At 36.6% G+C, this 23,836-nt stretch overlaps 1 protein-coding gene across 16 annotated transcripts in view; it reads right to left on the bottom strand.

The window, feature by feature from the left end:
• LOC108052880 (supervillin) overlaps positions 1 to 23,836 on the bottom strand; it is a 124,442-nt gene that overhangs the window by 63,822 nt on the left and 36,784 nt on the right. For 3 of the 16 annotated variants that reach the window (XM_044458200.1, XM_044458202.1, XM_044458203.1), the window contains exon 1: positions 2,588 to 3,088. The exons of 11 other annotated variants lie outside the window; for them this stretch is intronic. In XM_044458200.1, the coding sequence (XP_044314135.1) occupies positions 2,588 to 2,708 (121 nt within the window). In that variant the 5' untranslated portion in view covers positions 2,709 to 3,088. Of the gene's footprint in view, positions 1 to 2,587; positions 3,090 to 23,836 lie in introns of those variants that run through there. 2 more of the 16 variants (XM_044458207.1, XM_044458204.1) reach the window with 1 other exon arrangement.

The following is a 23,836-nucleotide window of genomic DNA, read 5'->3' as shown; positions in this document are numbered from 1 at the left end:
GTAAAAAATATGCACTAAGAGAAACCTGCCTAAAGAACGATTCCACAAATTTAACTATTCATTTTTCAGATATATTATTAATTTATCTATAAAATTTAATTTTAATAATCTGTGGATATCACCAACATGTATTACTAAATGAGAACTACCATAAAATTAACGAGAATGATGCAAAATCAGCGACATTTCCGAACTTAATTTTAAATTTATTTAAAACGTATTTTCTTCTTTTAAAAGTAAATCCAAAAATGTAATTTCATTTGAGTTTCTCCTTTTTTTAATTCAACAGGCACTTTGAAAGATAGCCAGTTTTTTTTTTGTAAACATACTCAGAAAAGCCATCCAATGCCTATAAATACGTGTGTGGCTGCAACAGAAAAAAGCAACGAGGGACGAAAAAAAGGCAGAAGTTGAATCAATATTGGGGAAAAAACTGCATTTTACAGAAGTGGCTGCCGTCTCGTTGTTTACAGTTTGCAGTTTGCTGTTTGCCACAGAGCAACGGCAGAGGCAGCAAAATGTTGCAACGTTGTTTGGGATTATTTTTAAATGCAAGGGCAAACTGCCCACGACGAAGTAGAATCCCACTTCATGCCCCCTCGACTTGCCGTAATTTTTTTTATGCAACACACATTTAATTATCAACAGCCAGAAAACCTCTTATCGACATCGGCCATAAAGTGGCCCAGAGTTTTTTGATGGTCTTTTGGGGAGAATCTTGGGAAACTTTTGACGAGTACAACATCAAATTGTGTAATTTCATGTTTGGCAATCAAAAGCAGTTAAAAGAACGCCTGGGATGATGTCGTTGATGGATGTGGATATGTGTGTGGGAGCATGGCAGGAAATTGGGTTAAGTAAAGTTCTTGAGCGTGGGATGAGTGGGAAGTGGATATTAAGGCAAGGGATCCCTCCTATTATGTCTTTATGTAGATAGCATAGTGACCCTCAATAAAGCTTGAGTCAAAACATTTTTTTAGCTTGGTAATCGAAACCCCAAGTATTTAGATTTTATAGTCATGTCTATAAACCTCTCCTATTTGTTGTATATATTTGCAATGTATCGCTTTTTAAATAAGCCGCTTGATAGCTTTATTATCGGGCATCTATATTTAGCTCATTTTACGACCTTTTATGACAGGTATCATTGTATGATATTTAACTATACAAAATATACCCATGCAAATATTTGTGCTATAAATGTAAATAGCTGATGATTAATGTTCGTAAACGGCTCATAATGATGTAATTATATACCTTACAGACGACCCTCAATCTCCCAACCAAATCGGATCAGTTTAAGACTCATAGTAAATTTATTAATGTAAATCACCCCAAATACAAATTAATTCCTCAAAATTAAATTACTTTATTGATAGCCATCGGCATTAATCCGCTTGGCCAAAGAATCTTTCTCGTTCGTTCTGTTCCTATGATTGGATAACAGGTCGTATACACAAATGACCTCTGATTGGAACAACTTTATAAGCAGCTTGGATCCCTCTCTTTGGCACTTAAGCCCTTTACAATCCAATAAAATGGCCATACATCAAGACTTACAGGGAGAGAGAAATATGTAAAAACAATCGAAATAAATAAAAAAAGGCCCGGTCTATAAAGACCAACAATCGTGGGTAAAACAAAGGAACACCGCACACTCCATAGACAAATGACACAATCTTTGTGGGTCCGGGTTCGGTTAACTTGTCGGGCTTTATCACAACTTTAAAAAAAGACAATAAAGGGGTTGAGCTTGAAAAAAAAAAATAACGAAAGACAATACTACACCAACAACAATTTGTTATAAACAATGGCAATACAAATCATCAACAGTTATTAAACAATAATCCAGAGAAAAAAAGGTGTATTTTCATAGGAAATAACCGAGATAGCTGGACAACTGTTCGACGCCGGCGTTTTAAATAACAAATTGGAATGAAAATTGATTCATTTGTGGCAAAGTCTAAAAGTTGGCACAACACAAGGCACTTAGATAAATATATTGCTATAGAATTAATCATGTAAAATCCCCGTATTTAGTAATTTTTAATGTTTTCAATAATGTTCTGTATTTTAGTCAATACTGGACTTCTTTCAGTATTAAATTTGGATTTTGTGGTATACATTTGTAACGATTAAAGTTTTTACTTTGTCTTTATTTACTTTGTCTTTTGTTCACATTTTAGATTACACATGGAAAACAATGCGTATTTAAGGTTGGTAAATTAAGAGATTAGAGAATGATTCAGATGTCAGAAATTCCCTTTAAAGGGTAATTATTTCGTTAAATCACTCAATTAAAAGTGCAAATATATCTTGCCAGCGCACTGCCTTTGTTACAGATACGAACTTTCGGATTAGAGAATGATTTAGCTACCTAAAAATAGTACTATAGGCTATTACTTGATTATTTTACTTATTTTAAGGAACATAATATTTGACAGAAATTATGTTGCCAATTTTACAGGGTAACGCCCCAGTGAATTTACTTATTGTCACCGCGAAATCTATCTCATAAAAGTCGGTCATATCTGACAGATACCCGCTATCAACTGCGAAATAATGTCGGGAATGTATAGATACTAACTGCGGTATCGGGGAATATCCATTGTGCTCCTGCTACCGTGTAGATGGTATGGCCGGTATTTTTCGGGGCTGTCCAGATTGAGAACACCCTCCCTTATCAGGCACTCCTTGAGGGCCAGCATTTTTTGTCAACCTGGCTAAAATTGGCCCACGCCTCAAGAAACGCGGCCGTCTGGCTTCTTTCTTAGATCTTCTTGCGGATTTTCTTATTTTATTTTAGAAAGTAAGACACACGCTCAAGTGTTTATTTTGTGTAAAAGCGAAACGTTGCTGGGGACTTTTTTTCTATTTTTTTTTCAATTTTTATTTGGGTTTTTCAGCAGCGAGGAGGCTGCACTTGAGGCGAAAATAGAAAAGCGCTTTTCACTCGCGTCAACGTTACAACAAGAGACACTCGACGTGTCGTCTTCGTTTCGGTGTTGTTTCAGCGATTTTCTCGTATTTTTATTTTGTGTAATTTCCCAACGGTTTGCCGTCCGTCTCGGCGCTAAACGATTTTGCGACTGAGCGGCGAGCGCTAGACAAAAGTATCTAGAACTCAGAGCTGCCTGTGTGCTGTGTTGCGTTTTCATTCTTTATCTTTTACTCGGCGAAGCAAAAGAATTAAAACAAAACCGAGCAAGTTCCGCGCCAGTGTGTATGTGAGTATCTATGTGCCCCGAGTATTTGTATCTGTGTATTGCGAGAGCTACGCGAGCTGAGGAGAAGAAGCGAAATCAAAACAAAATAGCCAAAACAAAACGAAAAACGTGCTGCAACGGTAACTGCCACAAGGCGTGAAAAGCCAAAGATGCCGGAGATGGAATGGAAATGGACACGGGGGGGGAAAAGCTGGAAAACTCAGCTGCTGAGATGCAAGTGTTGAGTGGCACGACGAGAAAAAAGGCAGAAGTTGAGCAGATCGATGGGTCAGTTGAGTAAATGTTGCACAGTGAAAATGCTGGATAGAATCTTTTCTTTTCAATAAATATGATTTAAAATTTTTGAAAATGTTACTGATTACCTTTAATTACAAACTAAAATAAGCTAAAGTTAGTAATAGGTGCTTGTACATTTGTATTATCCTTTTTGTCATTTGTGAAAATAACAAAATTAGTATATGTAATCTATTCGTAATAATTAAGCCTCTAATGAAGCACAGAAATTGTTTTTTTTGTAGATGTGCTTTAATAATAATAACAATAACATTTATTCAAAAAGAGTTGTAAAACCATCCACTGTGGCACTCTGCGGAATTGCAACGAGACCAACTGCAGATGGCGGGCCTTGTCACCATGCCACACCAGCAATGCAGTTCAAGCATCGGCAAAACCTGGGGAATTGGCCAGAAAAAGCAGGCGGGGATTTGGGGGTACCGGGAGCATCGTGTGCTCCACATGATGGGTAAAATAGCAGCAACTAGAAACAAAGCTCATTAAACGGCCGGAGAGCCAAAGCCAGAAACAGAAACAGAATTGCGCCAGTGGTATTATCTGGTTTATGAGGTTGGCCAACGGTAAATGCAGCCTGTTCGGGGGGGCGGGGCGGGAGGCGTGGCAGGGGCTGGGCGGGATGCAAGAGCGGGCACTAATGAGTGCGTGCCATAATTGGCGTGGCCCAGCTTGGAGGATGCGTTGGTTCAACTGCCAACTGGAATTGTGGCAACCTGTTTGCGGACAACCGGGCGTATACTTAATATTCCAAAAACGGCACAGGCTCCTTTACCACTAAAAGCCACCGAAAATATTTGTTTTTATTTTGTGCACCGAAACAAAAATATAAAGGTTTATTTTATTTATAATAGCTGTATTAGACTTATATATATTTAGTAAAAAATATTATTTAAATAATAAATATTTGTTGTTAAAATGGTATACTTTGGCTTGGTTGGATCTCAGCTAATACATGTATTTTAAACGACTTTTTTTGTGAGTGCATAGTATTGTATAGAAAACTTTTACTTTTGGCAAGCTCGCTTTTCAACCTGTGTCACACGGACGTTTTGCAGCATTTATCCAAATTTTTTCTACTTTTTTTTTTTGTTTTGCTTCAGTGTGTTGGTGTGTGTAATGTATGGCAAATGTCAAGCGGTTTTGTGCTTGAACTTTGACCTCCCTTGTCCCCCCAATATTTGCATGTAAGCGAGGGCAACTTCGCTCTCGTTCGCTCTCTCTTGAAGCGTAGGATTTTCACAATTATTCTATCAATTTTGAAGGCAAACCAAGGCAAAACTAGGCGTATGCGCAATCTCGGAGCTCAAGCACGTGCCACTGGGGTCAACGTTGAGTGACGTGACCTCTCATCCTCACACTATCAATTCCATAGAGATATCGCAACAAAGCCTAACTACTTAATTGAGTTTCGCTTTTTGCGAGCAAAATAAAAAACTTCCGCTGTGGGTGTCAATTTATTTAGTATTTTATTTATAACAAAAGAGCGGAGAAAACCAGCGAAAACTTCCTGCCACTTAAGCCCCTGGCAAATTTAAACCGGTAAGCGCCAACTAGCATCAGTTGCATCTTGATTTATTAAGCAAAATCATTATGTTTTGAATTCTGTAATTTGTGCCCGTGTGTTTAGATCTCTGATTGTGCTGGCTCGTTTGTCAGCCCACTCATATTCTTGCCGGCTCACTTCCGTAATGAGTTTGCACTCCCAGTTGTTCATTTTTTTACTTTTTCATTACACCCGCTACAAGTTCTACTGACTTTACAGCGGAGGTAAAAATAAAAATATTAATATTAAAAAAATATATCTCAAAAAAAATAATATTATATTAGAATTATCAGCACGAATTAACAATGATTGTCTTAAATTTGATAAAGTTATGAACTCTAGAAGTCAAAATTTGGATCAAGTCATCGGAAACTTAAAAATAACTAACATGAAAATGGGTCAAAAGTTTGATCAACGTTAAAATAAAAATTTTGAATGCAGATTTTTAGAGAATGGAACCACGAGTGTTCAGAGGTAAGCCACTTTGAAATCGGATAAAATTTGTCAAAGTTATGGACTCTACAAGTGCAAATTTGGGTAACCCTTTTACAAGTCATCGGAAACTTGGAAATAACCAACATAAAAATGGGTCAAAAATTTGACCAACGTTAAAATGAAAATTTTGAATGCAAATTTTTAGAGAATGGAACCACGAGTGTTTAGAGGTAAGCCACTTTGAAATCGGATAAAATTTGATAAAGTTATGGACTATGCAATTCCAAATTTGGGTCACCCTTTTACAAGTCATGGGAAACTTAGAAATAACTAACATGAAAATGGGTCAAAAATTTGACCAACGATAAAATGAAAATTTTGAATGCAGATTTTTAGAGAATGGAGCCACGAGTGTTTAGAGGTAAGCCACTTTGAAATCGGATAAAATTTGATAAAGTTATGGATTCCACAAGTCCAAATTTGCGTCAGCTTTTTACAAGTCATCGGAAACTTGGAAATAACCAACATGAAAATGGGTCAGAAATTTGACCAACGTTAAAATGAAAATTTTGAATGCAGTTTTTTTGAGAATCAAACCACAAGTGTTTAGAGGTAAGCCACTTTGAAATCGGATAAAATTTGATAAAGTTATGGACTCTACAAGTCAAAATTTGGGACAAGTCATCGGAAACTTAGAAATAACTAACATGAAAATGGGTCAAAAATTTGATCAACGTTTAAATGCAAATTTTGAATGCCGATTCCTTCTTTTACAAGTATCATCTTGTTTAAAAAATTTTTTTTTTTTTGTTGACTATTGTTACTATTAATTTGCAAAGAACTGTCTGTATTGAACTCGCATCGCCCCAGTCATGGCCAAATGCGGCAAGCTGTCTTCTTTTTGTCAGTATTTACTTTTTGTTGTCTGGTTATCTCGCACTGTTGTTGAACATTTATGATGTAAACACGCGCGGAGAAATGGGGGGCGAATAAGTTGTCCATTAGAGTGGGAAACGCGGGAATGTACATGCACGCGGCCAGTTAATTAATTAATTATTAATTCTGCGATTACCCCACCCGCTTGGGAGTTGAGTCCGTCAGGGAAGTGAACGATAGTCGAGATTTTTCGCATCCCATGACGCATGATTTATTTCAATAATTCGGTTTTATTAATATGCAGCATACGAGTCGTATGATTGATGCCCTTGCAAAACGCACTCGTATAATTGAATAATGCATCAGACAGGGTCTGCTCTATAACTCAAGTGATGTCAACTGAGAAAACTCTTTTTATGTATACCAGTTCTTGATTTGAGAATACCACGTCTTTTGTTATAGAATTGTTTCCCTTATAGCCAATTACTTTGCCAAATTGAATAAATAAAGTAAGCGTCTAAGATTATGTTATTTCCAAAGAAGTACTTAGAGATTAAGATACATTTTATTATGGACTTTTTTTGCCCAGCCATTTTTTCATATATCCACTGACTGACATAAACACCAAGAAGTCGGGACACAAGCCAAGTGAAGACGAGACCAAACAAACCATAAAAGTGTTTGCTTTTTGGTTTATCGACCTTTTCATCCATCATTGGCTTCGCCCTTTCCACTCACAGTTTGATAGCCACTGGGAAATGGGGGAAAATGTGGAAAACAGCCACAGAACGCATTATTTAGCAATGAAAGTGGATTAGCTGCGAGCACACCTGATGCCACCTGACCGCAGCAACCTACTTTTACTTATGGAGGAGGTAGGCGGCTGCATGAAAAACCATGTCAATATTTGCCACGCCCATTTAACCAGTTTAAAAGGCGTCATGATAAAAGCCAGCGACAGGATGCAGTTGCACAGGAAAAAAATATTACCTAAAATATGTATATATAAATTTATTTATAAAGTTTTTTTTAAAACGGTCTGATCCGTACGTTCGTTTTATATTAGGGATCACATTAAGACACTTTAATAAATATCAATTTTATGTTTAAATACATAAGAAATGGTATAAATAATTTGCGATTTAGTATTATTTGTGAAAAAAATCTATTGTTTGGGTAAAAAAAAAAGCATAATAGCTGGTAAAATTTTAAATTCAAAGGAAATGTGGAATATTATCGGCGTATCCCTAAATTTTTCTTTCCCTGTTATCCCACGCAAAAGCTTTCAAAGAACACCAGCAGGAGCAGGTTTTTTCAAAAGCGAGTGGGTGGAGTGGATTCAATAGGAAAGTGGGCAAACACAAGGTCGCAGGTGGGCCGTTCTGATAACACTTTTTTTTTTTGCTGTCAAGGCTGGGGATGCAGTGAAATATTGGATACGGCTGTTGAACAAGTAATCTACCAATCAAATGCCACTCGATTGGCAGCAGGAAAATATCTTAGCCATCATTCAGATTGGACAGGCAGCGCCTTCTTAGCTGTCATTGCAAATGCCTGCGTTGTTCGCACTTTGGCGCAATTAGCACTGACAATTAAACCAGAACAAGAATGAGCAATGAGATACATACGTTATAGAGACGGAGGAGAACTGCACTTAAACCGACACAAAGCGACACAAATGCAGTTGCCATGACAGGCGACTGGAAAAGTAAATTAGCCAGAGCGAAAAACAAAAAAAAAAAGAACACGAGGGAAAAAAGAAAAACTGAGACCGAGGAAGCGACTTGGTAAAGAAGTAACTTGATCAACAATATTAAAGCATAATTGCGCAGCGCCATTTAATCACAATTAAATTATATTTAATTTGCGGCGCGTGGCAAGAGCAGAAGCTTTCTAGAACAGACAACCAGGATATCGAGGGAAAGTCCACGGGGAAAACTACAGCAAATTGCAGCTTAATGTTAATTGGTGCTTCCTCTGCAGTTCTCACTACTCAATTAGTGGTTTTATTAGAAAAAGGATTGCAGAGAGAAAAACCATAACATATCCGGTAGATATTTTCGGGCATAAAAATCGTGTATAAAGTACATGGACCAAAACTATGAAAGGAAGCACACCATTTTTATAAGGTTTTTTATTATTCCTTGAAATATTAAATATACAGAAATGCTATATCGTATAGCATCACAGAACACATTTAAGTTTGTTAGAAAATATTATTTTTTTGAGTATAGCTTAGAGCTCTAGACCTATTAGAACTTTCTAAGAATATGTTAATGAACTGCCAGCTGAAAATCTCGTAGAAATTTACCTAGAATTCCCCCTATACAATTCGCTGTGCTATTTGCAGATAAGAAATCGCTTTTGCTGATAACTTCAGCACAGAGATGATACTGATGATGACGTTGATGCCGCTGACGAACATTGCTGACATTTAACCGCTGACAGTAAAAACCCAACTCACAGAACTTTCAAATTTATTCGGTTTTTTTTAAGTAACTGCGGCGTAAACCGAGTAAACAATTTTTTATTGTGGGCGCCGGAAATAAATTGTGGTACTTTTTCATTTCGACTATTTTTTGCAAGTCTAGGGATTAAAATATTTTGTGGGCGGCTGTAAATGGATTTTGCATAAGCCAAAGTGTTGAATAAATCATAAATCATTTAAGAATGCAGGAAATTAACATATAAATGTCTGGGGAATAACAGTTGACCATTAAAGGCAAAGATTTGGGCTACGTTTTAATTATAAATTAAGTTGTTTATTCAAGGAGAGATTTTGTTTCTCAATTTGCCATGCCTCTTCTACGTCGCTCCACTTGACATACAAAGTCCGATAAAGTGGCTAAGACCAAACGAGTAATGATGTCATTATTGGTTCCGTTTATTTATCCATGAAATTGGTGTGTGCCCACCTTTGCGGAAAACACTAAAAGTCTTATCTAACAAGGCGCTTTGTTGGCTCACAATATTTGTATTTTTTTTTTTTGCAACGTTCGAGTATTAGGGTCAAGTTTGCCTTTACACATTTATTTCTTTATTTTGTTTATATTACCATCACCATTTTGCGTTATATTTTCTTTCTTATTTTTCGCTTTTCTAGGCGTTTTTCCCCTTGAGTGTGAGCTGTCTTTTGTTGCTTTCAATTGAAATTTCAGCGTCAATGCACGTTGCAAATTACGTGGCCCTTGAAGGTGACAGAAGTGCATTTCGTGATGACTCGGCACTGTAATGCACTCGGAAAAAATGAAAACCCAGGAAATATTTTTTTAACATTTTTTTTATACAGACAATACATAGAAATGCATTAATTATGATAACATTTTTTTTAGCGGTTTGAAGTAAGCACTGAATACCATAGTTAACCACTAAACCAATGTTGATATCTTTATTGGCTACGAAAAAAGTAGATAAATTGCAAATTAAGTTGCAAATCACGTTCAAATAACAAACCTTTTGCAAAATGATTCATGAATGCAAGCGAATCTTTTGCAATTTTCGCTCCGCCTGGGAAAATGATCACAGAAATGCGAAAATCAAATTTGATTGTGTGCAAATTGAATTAGAGTGCTGCTAAATAACACGATAATTGACTTGTGATGAAGCCGACCGCTGATGTCATCGTGGAGAGTCGGGTTCCCTTGGGCCAAGTTTATAGCGTTTGTGTGAATGAACCAATTCCCGTTTGCTTAATATTCACTCAAACATTTTCCCACGACCGTGCATAAATTTAAAGCGACGATTAAACCATTCAAGATTGTCAATTAGAAACAGTGCGAAATGAACACTTTTCCATAAACGGAGACACACATAATTGATTGATCAATAAACTAAAATTTATATGCAAATGGTTCCAATTGTGAAGCGTTAAAAAACAAAACAAATCTGAAATCAAAGCAGTTATGCAATAAAGATGCCCAGAAATGGTTAAACAAAACAAAAAACAAAGGAAAAAACAAAAATAAACAACAATATGCAAATTTTAAATGCAACTTCATTTTATTATGCTTGAATAATTGTGAGTGGAAATTTGAATGCAATCCAAAATGAAGATGGGCTGCCAACGAGTATAAGAGATTGTTCAAAAATTAATTAACAAGGCGTGACATAATAATCAAATTCGAACAGACACCAAAAAGATATCCGCTACGTCAAGATATGGAAAGTATGAATAATCTGATTGAGTTTTTATTAACACCCAAAGAAAAAAGAGAGAATGCTAATGAGTATTTGTGTTACCAAGATTTATACTGTAATTATGTCTGATCTAGGAAAATATATATATATATATATTTTTTATATATGTGGGGAAAATGTAATTTGGCCATTTTTGCACTTTTTACTGCCATTTAGGTTTTTGTTATTCATGAAGGTTTACCTCTTTGGCACTGTTACACACTTTACAAGTTATTTCATAACCCTGGTAAATTTTGTGGAGGAAATAAATATCAATATTTATTATAAATCGAAGTTAGCTATTTGTGGCGCCTCTAATAATCACCATTAGCATCATCATCAGATGTCTGCGTGGGCTCTTTTTGATGTTCAATGTCGCATATTGAGTTGAAAGTTTGCCAACTGTGCCAAAGTTCCGGCGGAGGGATGGAAAATGCAATATGAAAGTTATGCTTGCAATGCACTTACGTGGGGGTTGGGGGATTGTGGGTTTTCGGGGAAAGGATGAGGGAGGAAGGGAAAGTGGATGGCCCAGGGGCTTTGTGTGCCAAATAGTTTCGGAAGGGGAGTGAAAATACGCAAGCTGGAGGAAGTGCAAGTATGGAATTCAATTATTGCTAAGTGCCCGAGAGCCGGACAGCTTTAAAGGCAGAAATAATAGCACTTATTCTTTGTGGCAAAGTTTATGTTTTAGCACCGAGAGTTGTGTAATCCAATAGCATATGCTTTCAAGAGCTTGAAGATGTCCATTGTCACTTCATTTTACACCGATTTAAGGGCCTGTTCGTCATCCAGCATCCAATTTCCATCAATTTGTAATCGCATTCCCTTTTTCGAACCTCATTCATTCAGCTGTCAGAGAAAAGTTCATTAACAACCCTTGGAACCCAATACCACCCAACCTCCTGATTTCCCTTTTTCCAATAATGCCGAGACGAAGGAGCTGTCAAAAATAGTATCGCCCACACACAGGGACAAAAGACGAGGCCACAAAGAGCAAACCAAGCTGAAAAGTATCTTTGGTAGTCGTATCTTTCGATGCCACCATTGACAAAGACTCATTGTCGTCAGCTGTTGTTGTTACTTGAATCAAGACCCATGGATGAGTGCATCCGAAAACGCTGGCCAAAAATGACTGCCAACGAAATTCGTTGAGCTCTGTCACCTGACAGGCGATCCTGTCGTGACCCGCTGTCCTTCTCCATCAGTAGTCCTCAATGGGCCCCGAGTGCTTATGGCACTTCTATCCCTCCCCATATACGATATTTGTTTTGTTTGTTTACTTAATAGACGTAAGGGCTTGAGCTCTGCTGTGTATATTATTGACAGACAGAGTCTAAGCTACATCAGCTCGAGGGACGGCACAAGGAGAAAATAATGTCATTTAACCAAATATTACACACAGAAAAATGGTTTAAAATAATCGTAATTTCTATAAATCAAACTTGTTTTCTTGGCATTACAAAAAACTTATTTTTTTATACAAAGTTGTCGTGAATTCTATTGTGTGAATCGTTAAGTGCTGGAATTATACCCATTAATAAATCAATAAAAAGTTTCAATATTATTTTTGATTTTTCAAATAATAAAAATGAATTTTTTGGCACAGCTTAAATTGATCACATTCTTTAAGATGAAGATTGAATAAAAACAAATATTTAAGCTACAGTGACTTATATCGCTGTATTAAATTTAACTTTTTTTTATGAGTGCAAGGACAACTAAGGGGATTCCACTGACGCAGCCTGACATTTGTTACAATCGGCGGCGAGTGGTGGGTGGTAGAAGTGGGTGGTGCTGGGCGAAAGGGTGGGTGGAAAAGCAGGCTTTCGTCAGTCAATTGAGCTGACAGCTCACAGGAAGTAAACGAGGGGAAAGGAAATTCCAGCGGAAGGAAGACACACTCACTGAGGCGACAGTTTTACATAGCGTTTTGGGGGTTGGGGGGGGGGCCTCTCCATTTGCTGACGTTGAAAAGTCGCGCGATTTGTAAATGCTATTTACGGATTTATCGATCGAATTAATACGCCAAAGTGCTGGTAAGCGAAGCACGCTTCCTAAATTGCCTTTAAATTTTAATGCAATCGAAATTAATCAATGAAAGTGAACTACTGACTTTTGACATTTCCTCATTCTGCCGACAAACCGTCAATCTGTTCTTCCTTTTCGTTGATGGTTGGGCATTACTCATACGTCACGTTGTCGTCACATAAATCACACACATTTCCATTTCGTTAGCTGATGATGGCGACAGGAAAATTCCGCAATTAAGTCGGGCAGAAAAAAATCACAAGAATGAGATTTATTAAGCGTAAGCAAAAGAATAAAATCGAATAAATTTTTGTTTGTCATAAAACAGGAGGGGATAAGTCGCTGGTGAAGGTCACCAGTACCGCGTTGTCTTGGCAATGGAAATAGCCAAGATAAAGTGGGTGGGCGAAAGAGCCAGACTTGAAGGTTGTTCTTGGAGAGAAAGATAACCCCAGCCAACTCTGAAAGTCAAGAAGAACATTTCAGCGGGAAAACAAGTAGGGTGACCTTTGAGACGCTGCAATTGTTACCAGAGAAACTTTCGGTTTTGGCCATGGCCACATATGAAAGTAAAAGGTCGCATATTGTTAGTAGAAAACTTAAAGGAAACCCACAAGTGGCACTACATATGGTAAGAGCTATTATTTACATTTTAATTAGGTCCAGATAACTAGAGTATAATAAATACTTTCTCGAAATTAACTTTCGGGTCTTCCGCTAAAAGCTTTCTGCATTCAAAAAGTAAAAGGTCCAATTTTGTCAGAGGAAAATTAAAATGAAAACCCTTACTATCTACAAATGGAACCACATTTTCTAATTTTAGCAACGCCCCCAACACAAAGTGAAAGAAAGAGAGACCAGTAGAAGTACTGTGATTAAATAAATTAAAATTAAATGTATTACGGTTAATTATTGACTTGGTTGTGGCTTGGAATAATTAAGTAAAGCAGTGCTGCGTTTCCAAAAGCAAGATACAGATACGTATAGATAGAAAGATACGTCCCAACCACCCACTGCGGTAGTAAAATTTTATGGGATTTCGCTGATGGCTGCACAAAAATGTGTTTTGTGCTTCGTTTTTGCCAAAGCCAGATGAACAATTAACGCGCTCAGGGGCCACACAAATTGCAGTTGAAAGTCCGCCAAAAAGCCAACCGCCACCAACCACCAACGGCAAAAAGTGCAACAAATTCCTTGACTTTTGTAATGGGACGAATAAATTCTAATGATAGCGAATAATGAGCGGCATTTTTCAGAAAATCGTTGCGGAAAATTTGATTTGCAATTGGGCATTGTGCAATGCAAAACAATGCAAAATAACCTTCAAAAAGCAGTATGCATTCCATGAAAATGGATAACGGTTTGCAGAAATTGCTAAACCTACAAATATTTGTAGAATTATCGGGGCGACTGCAAACTAAATTGCCTATGAATGTTAATAACTTATTATCTATTACAAAAAAGTAAAACTTAAAAAATTGTTTTCGGGTGTATTTAATTACTAGAAATAAATCCTATAAAAATTGTACTTTTAATTTACGTGTGTGAAAATCGACTAAAAACCGAAACTTTCGAAAACTAAGTTGCAATCGGCTAAATGCAGTTGAAAGTTGGTTTTTGCCATGGCAACAACATTAACAACAAACAAAGTAGTAACAATAATAGTAACAATGGCATTGCAAACAACAACCAACAACAATACAGCAACAACAAAGGGCGTGCAAACAAAACGCACGCCTCAATGCCCCAAAAACAACAACTAAAGTCCCCCAACAAGAACGAAACAATAACAAATGAGCAGCAGGTGACTCCACTACAGTTGTCTTCAACGTAAAAGTGGTGTGTTTATGCATAATTGTCCTTATAAAGCAAAAATACAAAAAAATTTAATTTAAGTTGAATTTAGAATTAAATAGTTCAGAAAATATCTTTTTCTAGCCCTGTTATTAAGGCAGCATCCAAAAAAAAGTAACATCTGGACAATTTATAAAATTAAGTACATAAAAATATTATTTAAAAATAACCTTCTAACATTGCAGATTTGTTAAATCATGACAAAAATACTATTATTATAAGCATAGCTGTATGGTGTTTCTGAGAGTTCAGATGGAAAAAACGCGATTCTTACGCTCCTCGAGCAGTGAATTAAATTAATACAAATTCGCGCAATAAAACGCACATGAAGAATGTGTCCATTTATATTTAAAGTAGCTTAAGCTAAAAATAAAGGCAACTTTTGATAAGCCGCCAGCTAAAAATAACTAGCAGACAGAGCGAGAAAGCGAACGAATGAGTGACATAGCAGGTCAGAGGCTTAGTGCCCTCTCTCGCTCCCTCTTTGTCGGTCAAGTGTAGATCCAAATAAAAAAACCGAAATAAAAACCAAAATTAGAGCTTTCAATTATACCGTTTCTTGTAGCTTAAAGTGTAAGCAAAAGAGAAAGAACCCAATCTGTCGCATTTTGTTTTTCTGATTCTTTATTAACTTTTCACTGACATATCAACACTTATATAAAAAAATAGTACAACTGTAAATATTTTCCTAAAACTAAAAAAAAAGAATTCTTATGTATTTTGTTTTAAGATTAAAATTATTACCCAACCATAACGGGTTCCAACTAGATTTTTCATATTATCAACATTTTAAACCATATTTTAATTCAGCTAGAGCATTAAACTACTTTATATCAAGAATATTTCCTGAAAATACTGGATTGATAATTAGTTCAGCAAGTTGTCGCAGAGTTTGCTAATAGTATTTGTGATTTAAATTTGAATACTTTATTTTCATTTAAAATTGTTAGTTTTATATACATATCTGACAGATGTTTTTATTCTTACTTACAAGTGCAACCAAATTCCTAGTGATTTCTACAATTTGCCAATTACTACTGCTCTCATTTACAGAACTTGTTGCTTTAATTATGTATCACTAAGTCACTGTTTTTTTTATAGTTTATCTAACCCGAATTGTTTTACTTTTTGTTACCAATATTTCGACAGTTGGAGTTTTCATATCAACATTTTTGGTTTTTTCGTTTTTCCTTATTTATTTTTATTTGTATTTTTCCGTACTGCCGCAACTCTATACGAGTAAATCGAGCATGACAATAAACGAAACAATCGGCGCAGATTTGAAACGCATTGCTAAACTTGTTTACGGCAACCACAGCACACACAAACACACGCGGTTGGAGCGGAAACCCTGATCAGAACAGAACTCTCCAATTGCAATTGCGAGGTCCAATCGGAAAGCCGACGAACCGCCAACGAGCAGGGCAAACAAAAGACTAAAGCCAGCTTTAAGTTGGAAGTTGCCGCTGCGCCAAAAGTTGCTGCCGTCGAGCAACAACAACGGCGGCAACAGCAGCAGCAGCAGCAACAATAGCAACAACGACAACGATCGACCGATCGTGTCTACCGATAGCAATTGTACGAGTACACCGAAAATAATTCTTATATATTAAAGCGCATTTTTTAAATGAAGTATTTTCATGGAACATAAGAACACCTATATTTTATATTTATAGTCGCACAGTTTAAAAAATTCACAAAATGAATATATAAATTAAGGTAATTTTATAAAATATCATAGAGCACTTCAATAGTAAAATATACAAAATTGTTTTTAAATGACCGATGTTATAAAAAGATAGCAAATGACCATTATTTCGTTCGGTGTATCTGTGAGTGGTACGGGGCGAGTGTATTTGTGTGGGTGTTTGTTCGCAATGCAAGAGCAAACGCAAAGAACCAGCAACACAGTTACAATTGCTGAAAAGGGAAAGGGCGCTCAAGTTTGTCATTGCTAAAAGAGAGAGCGAGAAAGATAAGCTCGACGGAGATATACATATCAACAAGTCAATGCCAAATGATTTTTCATTTGCAGTTTTTAGTACCAGACTAATTAACCTATTAATAGGCCACCCATAAAAGATAAGGCCTTTAAAATAAAATCACAGTTTTTATTATTTGTAGTTTATGAACAGAATATACAACTTTAATGGGACAGTTTATATTTGGATGTAGGCCTTTACTTTACTTTACTTTTAATTAGTAGAAGTGCTTTACTTATTGTTTTATGTGCGCTCTGCGGCTGTTTATCATAGAAGCCATTAAGAAGTTCAAAACGATTTACTGTTATTTTTACTAAGGCGGTTATGATTAAGATGTTAAAATATTTATGTAGTTTTTATTTATGTACATAAATACAATCTGTGGTAATTTCAAGTCTCTTAAAGTCTTGTGGTTAAATAGCACTACATATTGCACTTTTTTGAGATTTTGAACCATTTCATGTAACAAGTATCTTTTTTGTATCATATATTTTTTGATGTTCCAGAGGTAGTCAGAAAAGGTAAAAAAGGTACAACTCTAGGTAATTAAAACACCTAAGAATTTCTAATACTCGAGCGATCACTTGATTTGCCCATCCATTCACACTGATTTCTTATAATTTAGAATAATTGTCGGTGATCATAGCAATGGGACCTTAATGACAGCAACCGGGGAGTAGAATACCTGGCCAATGAACACCTATCCACAGGTAAGGAAAGTTGGCAATGCAGGTGCCGTTATAAGCAATGCAATGCTCAAGAATTGATCATGATCTCCGTCGTAATAATGATGAAAAGCTCGGAAAGCACGGAAATGCCATAGAAAATTGCTTAATGAACCGTTTCGCAGCGCGTCTGCTCCAAATGGCCATGGCTATATATTCTCTTGTTCGTCACCCAACCAGTCCAATGGATCAGAGTGGACCAAACCAATCCGAAACCGAACCAAACCAAGTCGCAGAGCAAGTTCAATGCCATTAGGCAAACTGCCACTGAAAACATTTCCACAAACTATTCTCCGACTGTCCATAAAAGTGGTTAAATATGTATAAGCACAGAAACACTTCACATATCTCCCAGCGAACACGAAAATATTTATTGCGTAGGAACAGAGACACAGAATGTAAGAAAAACCAAACTGCACACTGAATTTTCTGGATTCTACCTGCATACACCGCTCGCTCTTATTTATCTTCGTGTTTTTTTCTTATTTTATTTATTTTTTTATATTTTGCGCAGGCGGCACTTCAAATTGCGATTCGGATGGGATCAGAAATCGGGCAAGGGGAATGGAAATGGAAATGGGGATTGGAGTTGTCCCGATGATTGGTGATGAGGGGCCAAGTTTAATGGTTGCAGAAGAAAAAGTTTAAGATGAGATTGCATTTGAAATTGGACGAGGCAAAGCAGGGCAGGTAAATCAAACCAGATGCAACTAAAAGGAGGCAAAGGAAAATATTCAAAACACTTCAAAGTTGTTGGGATAATGAGGCATCTATTGAAAATGCTGGGAATGGAAATATCAGGGGAATCGTTTGAAGAATGCAGGCTTAGAAATATAGGAAATATAAATGGGAAAGCCATAAAAAACGGTCTAAACAATATTTTTAATTACTAATGGTATTTAAGCTTTGTGATTCTAAGTTGTTTGTTTTTGCAAAAAAAAAAACCTAAAAAGTGCTTTGTGTAAACCATCCAACTTGGTTTCCTTAAACTTGGTTTTTTATTTGTTCGGCCATGAAAATGTATACCTTTAAGAGAAAATGGATTTTTTTTAATGCCAAAAATATTATTTTAAATAAGAAAGCGATACCATAACCATAATTTTCAATAATTACCCCATTTAAAACTCTATTTACTCCCGTATATGCCGTAAAATAATTTTTAAAGAGACATTTTAAATTCTTTACTCTAAAAGCTAAAATGGTCCCACCCTGTGTTTGTACGGCAAATATTTTCCCCCAAACGTACGTTTTATTTTCAAGCCGTAAACGTTTATACGACCTGCAGTGCCAATGGATTTTCAATAAACGTTTCTGTTTTCATACCGCCCATAAAAAGTTAAATCGCAGTAAACCCTTAACTCACCCGAATACAGAGGGGAATAAATAAGACAATCGGGGCGAAGGTCGAGGTACTCAATACTCGTCGTGACTCACCTGTAAAGAGAAGGAAAAGCGGAAAATTTAAGTAATATTTCGGGGAATTAATCATAAATCATTGCATGTTAATAGGCGACTGCAAAAAATGGTATTTCAACAGATAAATTAGAGTGTTGCGAAAATGATGAAGTCACGTCGCAAGTCTTGTGGCACGTGCCTCAGAAAAATAACAAAATAACAAAGCATAATTAACTAATTAATTTGCCAGACAGCCGGCAAACCCAAACTGAAAAGTTTTTTCCAAGCGGTGGGAAAAGTGGGAGCTAGTTTTTTTATATGGTGTGGGTGTCTGCCTTTGAGTGAAGTCCAAACTTGAGTGAGTGTTTTGATCCGGTTTCCTTGTAACTTTTTTATTTGCTTTTCTTTGGCTTTTATTTTAGTTTTTATTTGCAAACATTTCAATTGCTTTTTGTCATCGTTTTAGCTCTTTGTTTACTCCCTATGTTTCATGCCCGTTTGCCCGCCGCCTTTTTATGACTTCTTTTCGCTTCGAACTTTTAATTAAGACCGTTTTTATTGCCCTGGGCAGTGGCCAAAAAGTCACGTGACATCGTTCGGACATCGTCCATAAAAATCTGAGCAAAGGATGCGAGGACTTGGATTACTGGCGCCTGATGAATGATCACTCGCTTTATGCTAAACGGAAGGCTATATCATGTTTCAACAAGGCCCAGATAAAAGGGGAACGATGGAGAGGGGTCATCAGTCTCGGCTGAAATCTTTAAAATGCTGTTATTAAATCCTCAGAAAAAAACAGCATTGGGGTTAATCCAATTAGGCTTTATATGGTTTGAAGCGATTCAGTAACGTTTTACAAACAACAAGATATTTAACAAAGCTTACAGCTTAAAGAAAGGAAAATTAATCCCAATAAATTCTTTAACACATCCGGTACTTGAAAATAGGAATAAACGAGGACGGAAGCTAACTTCGGCAAGCCGAAGTTTTAATACCCTTGCAGACTTTGCCGAAATTGCTAGAACTGAAAAAGTAGCCAAAGGAATAAGGTATACATAAATAAACTAGATTTTCATCGTTTAATGTCAATTGCTTTTATACTGCAAAAATGTCATATAAAAATAGAAAAAAAGGGATACTTTCGCAGCCTTTAACTATTTTTCCTACGGAAGCTATAAGAAATAGACGTCCGATCGGCAAGCGCTTTTACCCTAATCAAGATATGCGTAAATAAATAAGACTTGGAAAAATTTATGTCAGTAGATTACACACTACGCGAAAAATTCAGAAAATCATCAAATTTGGACCGATTTCACCCTGTTGTTCCTATGGGAGCTGTAGGATATAGACGTCCGATCGTCACGTGCTTTTATCATAATCAAGGTATGCATAAAAAAATACGATTTGGAAAGATTCATGTCAATTGCTTATATACTGTGCGAAATATCCTAAAAATCATTAAATTTTAACCGATTTCACCCTATTGTTCCTATGGGAGCTATAGGATATAGACGTCCGATCGCCAAGCGCTTTTACCCTGATCAAGGTATGCATAAAAAAATAAGATTTGGAAAGATTTATGTTAATAGCTTTTACACTGCACAAAATATCTTCCATTCTTGAAAGTTATATCCGATTGTTCCTATGGGAGCTATAGGATATAGACGTCCGATCAGCACGCGCTTTCACCTTGATGAAGGAATGTATAAAAAAATACGATTTGAAAAAATTTATAGCAATAGCTTTTACACAGCGCGAAATATTCTGAAAAACATAAAATTTGGACCGATTTTACCCTATTTTTCCTATGGGAGCTATAGGATATAGACGTCCGATTGCCACGCGCTTTTACCCTGATCAAGGTATGCATAAAAAAATACGATTTGGAAAAATTCATGTCAATAGCTTTTACACTGCGCGAAATATCATCAATTTTTGCTAGATATATCCGATTGTTCCTATGGGAGCTATAGGATATAGACGTCCGATCGGGGCGATTTTCAAACTTGATCTGCGTACACATGTTTTAGGACGCGTGTGAAAGTTTCAGATCGCTAGCTTTTAAACTGAGCTCACAAACGGTATTGAAACAGACGGACAGACGGACAGACGGACAGACGGACAGACGGACAGACGGACATGGCTATATCGACTCCCCTATTGATCCTGATCAAGAATATATATACTTTATGGGGTCGGAAACGTCTCCTTCACTGCGTTACAAACTTCTGACCAAAATTATAATACCCTCTGCAAGGGTATAAAAAGGGAAACCATTAAATTTAACTATTAGCTCGGGTCTTGTTTAGTGTGTTTTTTGATTTTTTTATTTCTACAACTATTTTGTTTGAGACTTTTGCCTAGGTTATTAGTTTTATCAGTGCATTGCCATTACAATTTAAACACAGTACCCAAAAGTTAGGTCTTCATTTTAAACTAATGACCATCTACTTAAATCTCTTGAAATACTACCCCAACAGCTCTTGATATGATCTCATCAATCCTGCTTAAGTTAATAACACTCGACAAAAAATGCAAATTAGCCAAGAGACCTGGCAACTTTTTAGTGTCATTTTTGGGCAAGGGAAAACTTTTGTAAGCGCCTGGCCCCAAAATGTTGAATTAAGTAGATTTATACCCTTTTCCAAGGACCAAACACGCACTCCCACACAAACAGGACCCACTTCAAATGAAGGACACTTTATAAGCTTACCTCCGCAGACCAGGAATTCCCTTCTTCTTCGTTGACCTTTGATGCCAGCTAACTGGCCACGGATTCAATATAAGCAAAATACAAAATTCATGTGTAAAGGTGCGTGTAAATATGAGAGTGGTTGAGGTTTTGTGTCTGTGAAGCGTGTCAGGTATAGTGGTTGCGAATCAAACCGAGAGTTTAGTCCAAAAATATTCATAAAATCATATTTTTTATTTTTCCCAAATGTTTTTAAAATAATAACAGTCTAATCCTCGCTATGCTGACCGAAACTCAAATGAAGCAAAAGTTTTTCTCCAAGAGAAAGTCAATTTACCAATATATTTTTGTTATAATCGATAAGTTAAATCAAAACAAATAATTTAATTATGATAATCCTCTCATTTTATTCATCCTTGAATTTTCAAGCCCCTTTTTAATGCACTCAATATTGTTCGTTTTAACTTCCAAATTTAGTTCACTGGCAATAAATTCCAAATATAATGTTTATAAAATTGAAATTTATCAAACTGCGTAAATTTATACATTATTTTCAACCCACATTTTTCATCTGCACATATCTTTGCATCTTCTATCTCACACACTTAATGATGCTGAAACCACCAAAACAATCAGTTGGCAATTTTCTGGCAGTTCCACATGAATGTTGAAATACTTTTTGGCTTTAACTGTTTATTCGTGCATACGTGCACAAATAACCGTTATAATACGCTTTAAAGCCACATCTGCCAACCGATGATGAAACATAATTATGTTGAATCACTCACGTATCTGAAGGATACGACGTGCAGAGGAACGGGGAAAAATGTATCTGTAGGTGGCAAATGACAGAGGAAGCCAATTGGCAGTCGAAAAGGAGAAACTCTTAAATGAAAGCGAACGGAAACAGCAACAATTATATGGCACAGTCTCTAAATAAGAGGAACCAATCGGCTTAAAGTTCTCCCTGCAATTTCAAATCATTTTTGTTCATTTCCTCGCATTTCTCCTCAGCATTTGATCATAGAAAGTTTCACCAATTATTCTACCTTCTGCACCGAAAAAATGTTTCAATGTTTTGAAGATGTGCGATATTATAATAATTTTAATACTTTCCTTGCTAAATATTTCAATCTTTATTAAATTTAACCTACATAAATTGGTCCTTAATTTAACATGAGTAAATTAAATTTTGATAAGAATTAAACATTCAAAACAAATTAGTTTCTTGAAATGGCCGATGAATTAATTTTACATTTTTTACTTTGAATTTAAAGTTCTAAAACAAACCTAATCTTCTTTCAGTGCAGCCACATTAAACCATCACTATGGCTAGAACCAACCAACCAAGCAGAGTCGGAAAATTTAAAAATAGGTATATAAAAGTCCTTAGCCACACAATGACTCGGCGGAACCGCCGAAATGGAAAGGAAATCCCCGCGTTCGCTAAAGGAAATGCAAATGCAAATAAGGCAAAGGGCTGCAACAAGATGCTGATGAGTCGAAAGGAAACTTCTGTACTCTAAGCAAAAAAAAAAGAAAATACAAAAAAGGCAGTAACAAAAGTGAACTTGGGCCACCAAAATGCGTTGAAAATCGCGTGGGGAAGATGGGGGAAAAGTCAAGCGAGTTCAACGCACCAACAAAGGCGGCAACGGCAACACAATGGAAATTGGCCAACAAATGTCAGACGGATCCAAAACAGGACAAAGGCGTGTTCCGAGGGGCGGGGGGCGTGGTCACCATGACCATGTAGGAGACATGAATTACGCATTAAGTGAAATGAATTGCGGAAAATGATCAACAGCAAAGCGACCAATCAAAGCGGAAATAAAGAAAAGCCACAACTTCAAAAAGTTCTGCTATACATTCCGGAAAAATCCGCTTAACTGTTGCTGACCAGAATGGGTTTTCCAGAGGGGTTTTCCCTCCGACGGACACGTGTATTTTGCACATGCGAACATTTGCACCCCGAACAAAAGGGAAAACTTTAACAGAACGCACCTAGGTTAGCTTTTGTTTCTGGCTTCCTGACGGGTTTTTCCTCGTTTTTTTCCCCGTATTACTTTTAATATATTTCACTAATAACTTTTTATGGTGATTTTTCGCCGAGGTTTGCCTCTAGATTTACGTAAAGTCCCCGACTCGAAGGACACAAGAAAACACTCGATTCCGCCGCCACTTCCGAATCGTTGGAGAACTGAGCGCGAACTGAGATCCGATGAGATGATGGCCTGGCCAGAAGGCTTCAAGAGACAGGTTTTCTGTGCGTTTCTCGCCACCATTTGGCAGTAATAAAAGGCAGCAGCAGGAGCGGCAGTAACTGCAAAAACAACGACCACATCACAATTCCTGAGCGGACGAACAGCTGACTTTTCTAGCCGGTTTTTAAAAGCGGCGAATTGGCAGGTCAGAAAAAGAGAGTATCAGGCACCAAGTTCTCTCTTTCACAGCACTTAAAAAATATTAACTAAGCAATAACATACTCATTCTGATTGGAATTCTCCTTTTGCATATTACGTATTCAAAGCAAATTAAAGAGAAGTAAGATCAAGAGGTGTTTACTAAAATAATGACAAATATTTATCAGTATTTTATTATCTCCTTTA

This window comes from Drosophila rhopaloa, unplaced genomic scaffold, assembly GCF_018152115.1.
Source record: "Drosophila rhopaloa isolate 14029-0021.01 unplaced genomic scaffold, ASM1815211v1 contig_163, whole genome shotgun sequence".
In the NCBI taxonomy this organism is placed as follows: domain Eukaryota; kingdom Metazoa; phylum Arthropoda; class Insecta; order Diptera; family Drosophilidae; genus Drosophila; species Drosophila rhopaloa.
This window is presented reverse-complemented; position numbering and strand designations above follow the sequence as displayed.